The 16,275-nt window shown below is 34.8% G+C and overlaps 1 protein-coding gene across 1 annotated transcript; it reads left to right on the plus strand.

Annotated features, from left to right (window-relative positions):
• The first annotated feature begins 604 nt into the window (after positions 1 to 604).
• LOC125830526 (uncharacterized) lies at positions 605 to 14,703 on the plus strand. Its single transcript, XM_049509718.1, is given in 25 exon segments — positions 605 to 862; positions 5,327 to 5,544; positions 5,784 to 5,889; positions 5,998 to 6,099; positions 6,232 to 6,291; positions 6,383 to 6,461; positions 6,625 to 6,768; positions 7,438 to 7,565; positions 7,672 to 7,852; positions 8,381 to 8,409; positions 8,503 to 8,651; positions 8,968 to 9,070; positions 9,155 to 9,250; positions 9,321 to 9,376; positions 9,459 to 9,582; positions 9,679 to 9,741; positions 9,856 to 9,915; positions 9,995 to 10,156; positions 10,467 to 10,540; positions 10,631 to 10,724; positions 10,799 to 10,822; positions 10,824 to 10,936; positions 11,008 to 11,088; positions 11,212 to 11,317; positions 14,612 to 14,703. Coding segments are annotated over 25 exon segments (2,604 nt in total). The 5' UTR covers positions 605 to 685; the 3' UTR covers positions 14,687 to 14,703.
• Positions 14,704 to 16,275: the final 1,572 nt, after the last annotated feature.

The following is a 16,275-nucleotide window of genomic DNA, read 5'->3' on the forward strand; positions in this document are numbered from 1 at the left end:
GTAAAGAAATGAAGATCTCTAGAATGGCTGTTCTTGAGAGAAAGATCTAGAAATATTCTAGAAAGGGTAGTTATATAAAGGCATATACAACCCCCAAGGCCTAGCTCGTGTGGCAAAAGGTGGAGGATTTGTGGCTTAGGTTGCAGGTTCAAGCCCCGCACCTGCAGAGCGAAGCCTGATATTTAAGTGGAGAAGGGTATAGAGGGGGGGGGGGGGATTATCCACCGAGTTTAGAAGGATGTGATTGGTCCAAAGGGTGGATCACAGACGAATTACTCAGTTGTCAAAAAGAAGGCATAATACATAATAAGATTCAAGTGGTAAGCAACCAATTGTGCATACCAAAAATATCCAACACTCAATTGGAATATGTTCCAGTTCAAGTGTCTAAATGAAATTTATTGATAAATTTAAGAGATTGTCAATGTATTCAGCCAAATAAAGGATGGACCCTCAAGGCTGCAATTATACACTCTCTTCAATTCATTTCCTTAATTTCTGTGCGAGCTATGTTTGTCACCATTATTACTTTAAGCATTAACACCAATAATGCATTCAACTTTTAAAACTCCAGCAGTATTTTAAAAGGTTTGGTGAATGTATAACTCATGACCACATAATACTTTTGACATATATATATGTCCATTTACCTTTTCTAATCTATTTTGTTATTGCAGTTTTAAACATGAAATTAGCAGTGGTAGGGGCCGGGATAAGTGGACTGGTTTCTGCATATGAATTGGCAAAAGCTGGTGTCAAAGTTGTCGTTTATGAGAAGGAAAATTATATCAGCTGCCATGCTAATAAGACTGTCATCGTTGACGACATCGATCTATCCCTTGATTTTATGATCTTTGATCAGGTAAGTGCATCCAAAGGGTGTTGGCATAATACATAAATATGCCCTTTAATTTGGCTTTAGTTGACATATATATCCTCCAACTTTGAGTGTGTACGAGTAACTACTTAAACTTGTATAAAATTGAACAAGTAGACACACGTCCTACGTGGCATAGTACATGTAGGACTACACATAGGACACAAAATTGTCATGTAGGATGCCATGTAGGACAAATGAGTCTATTTATCCATTTTTATACACGTTTAAGTGCCTACTTGTGCACACCTTAAGTTAGAGGGCATATATGTCAGTTGAGACCAAGTTAAATGGCACATTTAGGGCTTGCTTGGAAAGCCACCCTAGTAATTGTATTTGGTATAATTGGTGTAATTACACTGTTTGTCCTGTTTGGTTGGCCATGTGATTACCTGGTCAGCAGATAATTGGTGTAATTGACATGGTGTAATTAGACTCTCCAATTCATAGGGATAGACTGTGAATTGCTGATAATTACATGTTGTAATTACAAACTGATTTTTTTTTAATTCTTCCTTTTATTTCTATTTTTATTTTTTATTATTCTAATATTTTCTAAAAATATGTTTTATATTATTTCCTTCTTATTCTCAACCTTTACTTCATCTGATTCTATACAATTTTTCGTATTATCTAGAAAAAAATCATTACTATAGTTTTGTTAATATTCTAATTTTTAAATTAAAGTAGAATTTATTGTTAATTACGTTTTTCTTTTCTTTTAAATCATATTTATGTATGTTATGTTGAAATTTGACATAAGAGTACTATGTTAAATTTTTTGTTTAAACTTAGAACTTATGTTATATTTTCAATTTTATTTGTTTTAGGAGTTTTGACTAGATATTTTACATTGCAAGCTATTTTTTTTTAAGTTAGACTTGATACATTTTGTTTTTGTCAAATGTTTTATAATTTTATGACATTATATTTATAATATAATCTTTTTGTCAAACATACATTTCATGATGTTTATAGAAATTTTGTACTTATAGTTTTATGATTAATATAATTAAAATATACTAAATTGAAAAATATAAATCAATTATTTTTTTATAATATTAGATAAAAATATATGTTTATTATTAGTTAATATATTTTCAAAATACAATATATATCTTAAACATTCAATTTAATATCATTTATAAATGCCTTTATTTATCTAATATAAAATTTTAATTTTTAATAATTAATTTTAATTTTTAAAATTCAATATAACCTTATGATTACACTTGTTCAACCAAACAATACATGTGCAATTACAGTGTAATTACACTGTGGCAAACAAATAAGTCAGTGTCATTACTAGGCTGGCAAGTAGTAATTACTATCCTAGTAATTACACCAATTCCAATTACCAGGTGGCTTTCTAAATAGGCTGTTATGTATTATACCTAGGGTGTTTGAGTAAACTTATACAATGATCAAAGTAGTTTAATTATCAGCAGGCTGTTATGTATTATACCTAGGGTGTTTGAGTAAACTTATACAATGATCAAAGTAGTTTAATTATCAGCATTTTGTGACTTATTATGTGTGCTCATTTATTAAGTGCATTGTATTATATATACTAAGATGTTTGTCTAAGAGCATGACATCCATTATTCATGAACTGAGATTTTTGCAGTTAAAGTAAGTGCTGCATACAGTTTGTAGTTATAAGGGTTCAAACTCCATGAAATCTACCTAAATTATTGAATGCTTTTCTACAACTTTCTTAAATTTGGGAAATATAATGGATACATCAGATTTTCGTTTTATGGGAAAGAACCAGATGTATTTCGTGTAATGATCAACAAATATTAAATAATATTGAAAACCATCTATTGAAATTTCTGGTGAAGGACCCCAAACATCCGAAAAAATGTATTCCAAAGGAGCATTGCTCTTTATTGTAGAGTTGTAGAAAGGAAACTTATGCATTTTACTGGATTTACACGAACGGCAAAAGAAGGATTTTTCTAAAGAAGATGAAATAGCTAAAAGCTTGAAAACTTGACGAAGAGTGGGAGAGGACGGGTGACCGAGACGTCGATGCCAATTGGAAGAACTTGCAGTTGTGGTGGTGGTGAGGGCTTGAGGAGAGGTTGGCGATCGAAGGGATGAAGGCCATGGATAAACACCGTTTTCAGGTTTCCCTGCTAGTAGAGGCGCCCCCGTGCAAAAGTCCTTCACAACAAACGAATAAGGTGAGAACGTGACAGAAATAGAATTATCATTACAAAGTTGATGAACAGAAATAAGGTTCTTTTTCATCTTAGGCACACATAAAACATTGGATAAAGTTAAAGGCTGAGAAGATGAAGGTAAAGAAGCAGATCCTGTATGGGTGATTTTGTGTTCTTTACCATCACCGAGCATAATGTCTTCAATGCCATCATAATCTGAGTGAAGGGACAGATTGTGGAGATCTTGTGTGACGTGATGCGAGGCACCAGAATCAACAAGCCAATTTCCATCATTTCTAGTGTTGTTGTCTGCATAGTTAGCACGTAGCTGTTGTGATTGAGACGGAGCATTATTTCTTGTATGTCCATCGGATCCAGATCCATTGATGAGAGAGAGAATCGCTAATAATTTTTGGCATTGCTTCACGTGATGACCAGGCTTGTCACAAAGTTGGCAAGTAACACGAGGACGGTTCCTGTTGGTGTTTTGACCAGCAAGTTGAGCACCAAAATTGTTGGAAGCAGGTCTATCCGTAGGATTCAAGTTGTTTCCAGGACGTGAAGCATGATTGGGCCGAGAGCGGTTGTTGTGAAGCAATGGTTTAGCAACAAAAATTGCTATGATTGGAACTGTGGTAGAGGAAGATGAGCGAATCAAGAAGCTTCTCATGAAGTTCTTCAAATGTCACTGGAGTTTCTCGAGCACGTAGAGCTGCAGTGATAGTGTCATATTTGGCTGGAAGTCCATGAAGAGCATGAAGGAAGAGCTCATCCATTGAAATCTGAATGCCAGCACAAGCTAAAGTGCTGCAGATTTGTTTGATTTTCTGCAGATATGAAGTAATAGAGAGATTACCCTTTTTCAAGTTGCTTAGAGACTCTCTAAGACTCATGATACGAGCACGCGATGGCTTCGCATAGGTTGCCATCAGATTTTGCCAGAGAGCATAGGAAGATTTGGCATCAATGACAAATGGAACAATATCAGAAGATAAAGAGGCAACAATGGCACTCCGAATGAGATGGTCTTGTCGCTGATGAAAAGGAGTGGCTGTTGAACTTGGTGGTTGTTCAATAAAATGGAGAAAATCATATGCAGTGAGGATGGTTTCGCACTGGTATCTCCAGGATTGGTAGTTTGTATTGTCAAGCTTTAGAGGTGCTTGAGCAACAACATTGATATTGATCAACTGCTCATTGCTATTCATGGTGAGAATTGTGGGAGAATTTGGTACAGATACAGGAGAAGATGTAGCTGGGGTGTTCTCAATGGAGGTATTGGTTGAAACCATTGTTAGTGGCAGCGGAAAAGACACAAATTCTCAAGGAAAAAAAAAAAAGAAAAAAAAAACGCTGTTAAGCTTTTAGGCTCTTGATACCATATAAACTTTACTGCTAGAGAGAAGAAGTATATAATTTTATTAATATGTATGTGTATTTATACAAGAGAGCAAACTACAAATAAGGAAAGAATCAACTACTAAAGGATTGTGATCTTCACCTAATTATAATAGAAACTAAATCACTAATGAGATACTAAGATATGGAATATCAATCAAGAGATATCCTAATATCAATCAAGAGATATCACTAATAGAGGGATGAGAATTTGGTCTCGTTATATGGACTTGGACAAACCTCCCCTCATGAACTAGCTTTTGGGGTTGAGTTAGGCCCAGGTGCCATATCTTTACATGGTATCAGCCCATCCCAATTTGTTGTTCACCGATGATGGGCCCCCATTTAGAAGTGTTCACGCTCCAGTTGAGGTCTGGGCGTGCGGGAGAGTGTTAAGATGTCCCACATTGGTAGAGGGATGGAAATTTGGTATCCTTATATTGACTTGGACAAACCTCCCCTCATGAGCTAGCTTTTGGGGTTGAGTTAGACCCAGGTGCCATATCTTTACAAAGACCAATATAATAAAATTGTTTCGAAGCCCAAAGTTTCTACCAGACAATACCTTGGAAGTTAGGCGTACAGTTGTGATGCATATTGATGTGTCAAAGAAGAAAGCAAAAAAGGTCTATGATCAACGTTACACTCAATTTTTATTTATTGTCATTTTCACTTTATGCAAAATTGCTCAAGGCAAATCCCATCTTTTTGAGTTTCTATGGTAAAATCATTGGTTTGTTCAATCAAATTTCATATGTAAAGCTAAAAAAGTTATTTGTATCCTTCTTTTGGGTATTCAATTGGAAATGATTGTAGCTAGAGTTATTTTAACCCCATCTTTTGGGGTGAGCATATGTGGATGCTGAAATGCTGTATTTGACAGGTAACTTATCCCAACCTGATGGAATTTTTTGAGTTCCTAGGAGTTGATATGGAGATCTCTTATATGTCATTCTCAGTGAGATTAGACCAAGGCCGTGGTTGTGAATGGGGTACTCGAAATGGATTCTCTAGTTTGTTTGCACAGAAAAAGAATGTCTTGAATCCATATTTTTGGCAAATGATTAGAGAAATTATCAGATTCAAGCAGGATGTCATAAGGTACCAATAACTGTTTTACCTTCACATATCTGACTTCTTATTAGTATTTGTTATTTTTTTTGACCAATTTGTTGATTTATTGATCTCATAATTAGAAAGTTAGAGCACAGAGTCTTCTTTGTTCATTTGACAATCATGCATTTGATGGAAATGGACGAAATTGTTCGGTTTTGTGCACTTCATTTATTTATGTCAAGCGTAAGAGCTATCTCATGAATACGTTTCTCACTGCATTGCAGTTACCTTGAAGAACTGGAAAACAATCCTGACATAGATCGCAACGAAACATTAGGGCAATTTATCGAGTCACATGTCTATTCGGAGTTATTTCAGAAGGCTTATCTGGTGACACTGCTGTTTGTCTTTGTTATTGATTTTGATACTTGTATTTGGCCTTTTAGTTGATTCAAAAGATTACTCTTGCAATAAGCAATTCACATATATGTTTCACAGGTTCCAATTTGTGCTTCAATTTGGTTCTGCCCCTCGGAAGGAGTAATGGGATATTCTGCTTATTCCATTCTTTCATTTTGTCGCGACCACCATCTTATGCAGGTTTTTATTCTCTTACCTACTGTTAAGTTCGAATACTTTGTATATATGTAGATTATAGCCTATTATTGAATGTGTTGCATGCAAGATACTAAATTTGAATTACCTACATCAGTTTATCTTGTGTCTATACAGCTCTTTGGTCTCCCTCAGTTGCTCACTATAAGAAGGCAATCACATGCATATGTAAACAAGGTGATTTTTTTTTTCATAGTTACCTATTTTCACTTTCTTGTAAGATTTGTTAAGCATGGTTCATCCTTCGATGGGGCATTAACGAATGCAGGTTAAGGAGGAGCTTGAGAAAAGAGGCTGCCAAATAAGAACTGGTTGTGAAGTAAATTCTGTATCGACAAATGAACAAGGTCTAGCTTGGCTTTTATTTATGTCTTCTCTTCTTGCAAGAGTTCTCTGTGTTGTTTCTCTTTTGGTGTTTACCTAAGAAAAATCTTCGGTCAGCTTTATTTTCACTATCACATAGTTAAAAACTAGTCCAGATTCTAAGTGTAAAATAAAGAGCCCTTGCAGGTTGTACCATTTATTGCAATGATGGTTCCACTGAAGTATATGACGGATGCATAATCGCTGTACATTCACCAGATACTCTGAAAATGTTAGGCAAAAAGGCAACATATGATGAAACAAGAATACTGGGTGCTTTCCACTGTCTATAGGTACTAATTGTTTTTTCTTCCTATAAGAAAAGGTAACAAAATATAGCCATGTTCCTATACATATTTTCTATCATCAGAGGAGTTCTATTTTGTGCTTTAGAGAAGTTCAGTTAAAATGAATGTTTTAAGGCATGATACATAAATGTGTCTTTTAACTTGGCTTCAGCTGACATCTATGCTCCCAATTTCGGGTGTGCACAAGTAGACACTTAAATTTGTATAAAATTAAACAAGTAGACACACACATCTTATGTGACATATTACACGTAGTATGCCATGTAGGATGCAAATTGCCACATAGGACTCTATGTAGGACGCATGTGTCTACTTGTTCAATTTTATACATGTTTAAATGTGTACGTGTACACGCCGAAAGTTGGAGGGCATAGATGTCAACTGAAGTCAAGTTAAATGATACATTTATGTATTATGCCATGTTTTAATGGTGGCTGGTTTAATCATATAAACAGCTACAACCTGCTAGATTTCTGAGCTAATATGAAAATGGTACCGGAAGCCAAGATTAAAATAGTTAGTAATTCTGACTCTGAAATTCTAGCCACGACCACGAGCTCTACTTAAAGGGTAGAGTATCATGTTGAAATGGTACATCTACTTAATAAGATTTATGATGTCAAAATGCAAAATTGTTGTCTCTTCCTCTGCGACAGTGATACTTTCCTTCATCAAGACAAAACATTCCTGCCTCATGACCCGGCAGCATGGAGTGCTTGTAACTTTCTTGGAACCATGAATGATAGAGGATGTGCAACATATTGGCTCAATGTAATCCAGGTGTGTTTTGGAATACAGTGGTTTAGGACCTTCTATAGAAAATAGAAGATAATGTTCTTCAGTGGGGAGTCTTTTCTCTTAACTTATGAGCTGTCTAAACTTACAGAATCTTGGTGACTCAGAGCTGCCTTATCTCGTAACCTTCGATCCTCCTCACACACCAGAGCATACACTGGTTAAGTGGAGAACAATCCATCCAGTCCCCTCAGTTGCTGCATCAAAAGCTTCATGTAAGCTACATCAAATCCAAGGGAAGAGAGGAATATGGTTTTGTGGAGCATATCAAGGTATGAATCTCTTTCTTATGCAGAATATTGGGAGTTTCTTGTAGTCGAAGATAGATGTTCCTTTGTAACCTGCTATCGTGCATTAGTCTGCTGTTATGTCAACTATGTTCAATTTAGAGAACCAGTTCCGTTAACTGAAACTTGAAGGACTGTACCACTCACTATTGTCATTTAAATTATTTGCAGACTCACTGTTGTAGTCCTCGGAAATTGCAGCTTATAAAATCTATTTTAAGAGAGTATTATGACTCCTTACGGATAAAGTGATGCCAATTTCTAATTATATGAAATAAACTATCTTGTCAAACTGTCTTTGCAAAAGAAATCTTCATTCACCTTTTACATTTTCTTTCTATTTCAATTTGATGCCAGTGACTCAGCACAACAACCTAGTGGTTTGTTTTATTCACTACCTTTTCTTCGCATAAGGTTCAAGGGAAGCTATCCGTAACACTTCTAGCACAAACAGTTTATTTTTCACTTTGTGTTTCACTGCTTATTCATGTGTATTTATTGCAATACTTTCAGGCTATGGCTTCCATGAGAATGGACTAAAGGTAGTACCGCTTCTGCTAATAAAATTTTTAACTTACTCTGAAAACAATTTGGAGTCTTTTGTGGATGACTCTGACATCATTGCTCCTCCTCAGGCGGGTGTGATTGCTGCAGATGGGATGCTTAGAAGAAATTGTAGTATTCTGTACAACCCCAAGTATTTGGTACCAACCTGGCCTGAAACTGGAGCACGCCTCCTCGTTACTAGATTTTTCAAAAGTTACATTCAAACAGGATGCATAATGTGAGTTGTGATAGTTTCATCTTGTATTACTTAAGTCCCGAAACAGTGGCGGATACATGCCTGACAATTTGCTTATTTCCATTGAATCTATTTCTTATTTTATAACGTTTGTGATCTTGCTATTTGAATGGCAGCAATATGCAGAACGACTAATGTATTGATAAACTACACTTCTTTTATTCCAATCTCTTTGGCTTAGAGCTCATATCCAAGTTGAATTCATGCTGCAAAACAAAACACACATGTGAATCGCGACTTATTTATTACTGATAATTAAAGATATCTGGATAATAATTTTACATGTTGCGATATACAGCGTGTTGGAAGAAGGAGGTACAATTTTCACCTTCCAAGGAAGAGATAGGAAATGCTCTCTCAAAGTTTCTCTTACAGTTCGTAGTATGCAGTTTTACTGGAAGGTAACTTGAAATGTTCTTTTGCACCTTCAACTTATCAAAAGTTAAACCTGAAAAAGAAGACAAATTCTGTGACATGTCTTACAGGTTGCAACTCAAGCTGACCTAGGTCTTGCTGATGCTTTTATTCATGGGGATTTTTCTTTTGTTGATAAGAATGAAGGTCTTCTTAATCTTATCATGGTGAGGAACTGAGTCGATATCTTTGTGAATAGCTTTTGGTTGGTACTTAGTTTCCTGATTTTTGTTGCAGATATTTATTGCAAACGGAGAATTGAAAGAATCTGTTAAACCGACTAGCAAGAATAGGTACAATAGCTTACTGACCTGAAATCAAGAAACATAAACTTCTGTTGTTATGAAAGTTCTTCATCACTTTTTATGGCTTTAGAGGCTGGTGGACACCAGTGCTTTTTACAGCAGCGCTATCATCTGCAAAGTACTTCTATCGACATGTTTCAAATCAAAACACGCTGACTCAGGCTCGTCGAAATATCTCTCGCCATTATGACGTGGTAAGTAATTAACTTGCATACTATATCACCCAAAGTACGTAGGGGAGGTCAACCGTCACTATTGAAAGTTCTCAATCTTGGCCATATTTTTGCCAGAGTAATGAACTCTTCTCACTCTTTCTGGATGAGACAATGACATACTCATGTGCAATTTTCAAGGTTTATCTCTCAAACCTTTAAATGCTTGCCACTTTTTTCTTCGTATGCTAAGCTACATTTCCTGTTCTTTATCTCATTTTATGGTGATCTATTTTTATTTCATATTTTTTATAGAGTGAGGATGAAGACCTAAAAGATGCACAACTGAGAAAGATTTATGTTCTCATTAGAAAGGTAAGTCATCAACTAAGTGAAAATCTCTCCCATTTCTTTGTAAATTTCAGGCATAATCTGATTCTGCTACTCTATTTAGGCAAAAGTTAGGAAGGAACATCACATTTTAGAGATCGGATTTGGTTGGGGAAGTTTTGCGATGGAAGTTGTCAAGCAAACAGGATGTAAATATACTGGTATAACTCTCTCCGAGCAGCAGCTGGAGTATGCACAGTTGAGAGTTAAGCAAGCAGGACTTCAGGTATAGTACTTACAATGACTAAGATGAAGCTTACACTAACATATAATTGCTATAAGCTGAATCAAATGATAAGCAACTAGGAAATTCCACTTAATGGACTAAACCTTCTTTTAGTTTCTGCTCCTGAACGAGCTAGATCGCAAGTCCGTCCGGGGAAATTATGACACAAGATTAACTAAAGTGCTTCTTTGTTTGATGCATTCCACATTTTTCTTTCAAAGATTAACATAAGAAGATGATCTGCTTAGCACTTGCAACTGTAAAGCTATAGTTATCTATTAATATCCAATTCAATGAAACTTTTCCACAGGACCAAATAACATTTATCCTATGTGACTATCGCCAAATCCCAAGTAAGGACAAGTATGACAGGATTATATCAATGTGAGCTTTTATCCGATCTACATCTTGACTTATTGTATTACTCACTACATGTCGAGCCAGTGCTACAATTGTACCAATTATCATTTTCAGTGGGATGATAGAACATGTTGGTCATGATTACATGGAGGAATTCTTTACTTGCTGTGAATCTGCACTAACAGAAGATGGACTTCTAGTTCTGCAGGTAATTGATTATAGTCACCCTAATACATGCCACTTTGATTCTTTATGCTTTTCACAAGTGTTGGCTTTCTTTAGTTCATTTCAATGCCAGATGGGAGTTTATGACGAATATAGGCATAGCACGGGATTCATAAAAGAGTACATATTCCCAGGTGGATGCTTGCCCTCACTAAGTCGAGTAACATCAGCCATGGCTGCTACATCCAGACTATGGTAAGCAATTATTGTTTGTGCTTCTCAATCTTTTAAAAGCATTTCCTTCTGAAAGCATTTTATAAATGCAGTGTAGTTCACCTGGAAGAAATAGGAATTCATTACTATCAAACACTGAGATGTTGGCGAAAAAACTTCCAGAAAAACAAAAGGTAACAAAACAAAAATAAGTCCACAGCTTCTATGCTGAGTAAACCCGATCTCTTCATAAATCATTTGTAGCTAGATCAGTTCTAACTGCTGATACTTGACTATTGATTACTTTGTGTCCCTAGCCAAATTCATTCTTTAGGATTCGATGACAAGTTCATCAGAACATGGGAGTACTACTTTGATTACTGTGCTGCTGGATTCAAAACATGCACGATAGGAGATTATCAGGTATGGTAACAAATCTTTCAAAATATTTCATAGGGTAAAACCACCTCTAAAGATGCAAGCAAATTTTCTAATGTTTGCTTGGACATAAATGTTGACTATTAATCTTACATATGGACAAAAAGTAAATGTTAATGGCATATTGTCACGCCCCGAGACTACCCCTAGACGCGACACAGTGCTTAGAGCTACAAGTGACCCCAAGCTAACCTCATGGCATGTCATGACACTAAGATGTACATGAAATAGCACAATAGAACAACTGTATGCGGAACTAATCTGAAGTAGTCTAACAACTTAATAGACAAAATATTTGAGTACACATAATTAAGCAGAAGTCTAAAGAGAATGCCCGAAAGTCTCTGCTAACATGAGTTGCTAGGACAAACCCCTAGCTAACTCCAACTGTCTGAAGCTGAAAGAAAATACCGAAATCAAAGATATATAACGGGGTCATCCTCAGATAAATGAAGACTCAAAGCTACTGCAAGCTGGCTGGATCTATACTAACTGCGGGCCTGATGATGAGCGTCATAACTTCTATTATCAAACAATATAGTCAGAAAGTATGCGTTCAGTACATTCAATGTACTGAGTATGAGGAATATGCAAAATAAACATGATATGAACATACTGAATCTGTAAAACATGTTGATGCAAAGACCAAGTATAATAACGTGAAACTGAGATATACTGAACTGAAATACAGAAGTACAAGGTCATGCAATAATTGAAAGTCTGGTTGTGGGAGTTACTAAAATCGATATAAACCATGTGAGCTACTTCATGAGTTCAGTGTACTTCTCCCACACCAAAAAGAGAGTGTCCAATACTTGCCATCGTAAGGGACTTGATAACTGAGCTAATGTGGATCCACTAAGCTAATGTCTATCTGAGACAAATCCTACGGTGGCACGTAATTTTGGAACTAAAGAATTGCTACTAAAGGTCCACAGACGCTAAAGAGAAACCTTCATCCATAAAGTCCGCTCGGTGCTAAGTATACTCCCAATGGAAACATGCGTAAATATGGAAATAATATTAATCTGATACTTCTGAAACATACTGATAACTGATACATAATGAGTAGCTCATAAATCATGATAACTGAAATCATACTGAAGGATACTTGGATACTTAGCTTTATCTAAAAGCATCATATATCATGACATATGAAAATATACTAAAAGATACTTTATTTGAAAGCACCATAAGTCATGAAAATCTGATAATCCGAGACATGCATTTAAAAATAGTATAATTCTGATCTTGGAAATACTTGTATACTTAGGATTCATGAAATAACATTGAAACCATAGAATTCACAAGTAAAACGTACAATGCAATTTAGGTGTAATCATGAGCAAAACTGATTTACAATGAAAACACATGAAGATCATAGAAAATTCTATCTTGTAGGAATCATAAACTTGAAATTATTAAGTTTATTTGGGACTCGATGGGTGAAAGCAGGGGCGGCTCAACGTAGTTGGAGGCCTAAAGCGAAATTTCAATTAAAGGCCTAAAATCTTTTAGCTAGCAATTATTATATAACTTGTTAACATTATTCTATAAGTAATAAGTTGACAAAACAACTTATAAGCTTCTTCTTTTTTTTTTATTTAAAAACACATAAAATAAGTCAATCTAAACAGGCTTGTAATTCACTTTATCCAAAACATGATTTTTACTATTTATTCATATTTTTTATAGAGCTCTAACTTACCTATAGTATAAAAGGAGTCTAGAAAATTACAGTGCGAGATTTAGTGAAGAGAATGTAAGAAGACAAAATAATTTTTTCTTGATTTCTTCTATTTATTGAGGTTAAGGTGAATAAAATAATATATATATTTTTTAAGAAAAATATATTATCTTAGATAATTATTTTTTTCTATAAAAAAAATTAACACATAATTTATTGTGGTAAAAATTAGAGTCCCCCTAAAATTGGGGGCCTAAGGCATATGCCTAATTTGTATAAGCATTGAGCCGGCACTGGGTGAAAGAGAACCATTGATGAAATCCCACATATTTGGAGTAGAAACCTTGGCTAAAATCCCCCTAATCCAACTTAGAATAGGTCAAAACGACATAGTATAAGAATTAAAAGAGTGGGAAAAGACTAAAATAACTCTGACTCAAAATCGAAGGAGGCCTTCTCCGGTTGCCTTCCGGACCATATAACACTTCACGGACCGTGGAAGTGCTCGTAAATGGGAAGGAAATTTGGGTCTTGAGGGTCGACTTCTACGGACCCTTCTACGGTTTGTAGATCACTTTACAGCTCGTTAAGGCACCCGTAAAAGACATGAAATTTTGGGTCCATGAGTCTTGGCCCTATGGTTCAATTTACAAACCTACCACGGTCCGTAATTGAGTCCGTAAAACATTCCTTGAAATTTTCCAATGCTAAGCTCTGGTCTACGGATCCCATCATGGCCCGTGATGCCTTTCACGGTCCGTAAAAGGGTTCGTACAAACCCTTTTCTGCAACTTTCAGTTGTTTTTGATCTTTTCAAGGTCTGAATTGGGCTTAATAACTTTTGAGGTGTTGCACATATAATCAGTAACGAACCGGAGGCGCGGTCTGTGGATGGTGCTCAATGACACTTGTAGGTAGCAAAGAAAGAAAAAAATAATGTCAATATATTTGTTTGGACCAAGTGGAAATACAGGGGTTGTCAAAATAACAACATATCCAGTGAAATTCCACTAAACAGGGTCTGAGGAGGGTAGAGTGTATGCAAACTTACCACTACCATATGGAGGTAGAGAGACTGTTTCCGAAAGACCCTCGACTCAAGTGCATCAAACATGAGTACAAGAAGAAGAAAACAATGTAGAGAGCATAGCAGTTAATATAGAAACAATGTAAGGTCTACAAGAAAGAAACAATAACAACAACAAAATAGTGTGATAATCGAAACACAGGGGGTTGTCAATAAAAAATAGAAAATACAGGGGAGTAGATCGAGGTAGTAATAAAGGAAAAAGGTTATATAAAAACATAATTGCGAGGTTGAATTAGGTTAACTACCTTATCTAAAAATTTAAATTATTAGAATGGTACAAAATTTTATTTACTTGTGTATCTTTTTAACATGCCACTTCATGTTCTTCGAAAAGCTTCTCTTTTTTTTGGGTGTGTGAAAGGTCGCTGTGAAACTCAAACTCTGTCCAACAGTAAATACATGCACACACTTATTCCATTTTTTTTTTACTATGAATGTTGAAACTGTTTCACTAAATTTGAGAAGTATAACAACTGATCAAGTGGTGCTTTTTACCTTGTAGATTGTATTTTCAAGGCCAGGGAATGTTGCAACATTTGGTGATCCTTACAATGATACTATGCCTTCAGCTTATTAGAGTTCCTTTGTTTGGAATAGTATGTTGTAACTTTGTCATTGACTCATGCTTAATTGTGTGATTCTCTTGTACTGTACTGTGTGAACTTTTTCCAATTACCTAATAAAACTTATTCAAGGAAATAATTACTATTATTGAAATAAGAAATGTCTCCTCTTAAATTTGCAGGTATTTGTGTGGCTATAAAACATACTAACATCTCATAAAAGATAAAATAGACATTTTAAAGTTAAATAGTTACTAAACATATAAATATATTATTCTTTATGGGATTGACTAATAAAAAAAGGGTGACACATAAAACAAATGACGGGATTAGCATGTTAAGTGAAGTGATATCGAAACCAAGATAGAAGAGGAGCTTCATAATCTTAAAGGAGATTATATTATGGGAAGAAAATTGTGACTCCTAAAGGAGAGTATGTTGATAACAAACATAAACTTTTATTGAGGGTGGAGATCATGGTGTTGCACATTGCTAATATTTTGAGGTTATAATATCACATTTTAGAAAATATACCTAATTGAGTTCTAAAAAAAGTTATTTGTACACTTTAAGTTGATTTTCAAACACAAATACATGATTTGTGACAAAGCTTTTGAGCTCTGGCATACCCGTTAACGGGCTTGCAACTCCTAATTAACCCGATGACCTTGAAAATGAGAAGTTTTAAACTTTATACCCGCTTGTCCTATAAGCAAACCTTCAAGATCAAAAGTCAAAATATTTGCCCCACCCCTAATTCCACATTGAATATGAACAAAGATATGAGTACAACATGTTAGGTGCAAGGTAGTTAGAAATAGAAAAAATGATAACAGTGAAGTAATGAGTGAAATAATTTAAATTTAATCTTATCATTTTTCGTTAAATCTAATTTTAACTTTTAGAAATGAAACTTTTAAACGTGAAGTACTCGACTTTATGCACTTGATTTTTATTTTATAATTAATTTTCTTCTAATTAATCAACCAGAAGACTTTCATATGTGTTGGTATTTCTCAATATATATTTTCTCATATTTTAAAATTTGAATTTTTTTCATCAATATCCTTTATAAAGTCAGACTTGAAATAATTTATTGTTACTTTTAAAATACTGAGGGAAGAGTCAAATTGCCCACACACACCATTGATCCATGTAATTTAGCACATGCCAATTAGGGGATGGACCTATAAACATTGTAATTAAAATGATTGATTTATTTTCTTGCCATAATTATTACTTTTATTAGCTCATCGATTAGGGACTGGACCATTTTTTGAGTCAGAGTAGTTAATTACTAGTTGCAAATAACACCTAAATTCAAGTGGTTAGGCAGAATTGGTCCTCCTTAGTTTAGATACAATATGTGAATTATTCATACGTAAATTAGGAATATATTTAAGAGGAAAATAAAAATGTGTATATCATCGTCATATATTATTGTAAGTGGGAAGATCTTAACTTCAAAGTTGAATTACGATTTTACACCACTAAATTTAAATATTATTTAAAAACTAATTAATAATATTAAATAATAATTATATGGTATTAATCCATTATATTTCTAGATAGAATTAATTCACGGAATATTTAATTTAATTTC

The sequence above is a fragment of the Solanum verrucosum genome, unplaced genomic scaffold (assembly GCF_900185275.1).
Source record: "Solanum verrucosum unplaced genomic scaffold, falcon-dt-bn FXZP01000075.1, whole genome shotgun sequence".
NCBI lineage: Eukaryota > Viridiplantae > Streptophyta > Magnoliopsida > Solanales > Solanaceae > Solanum > Solanum verrucosum.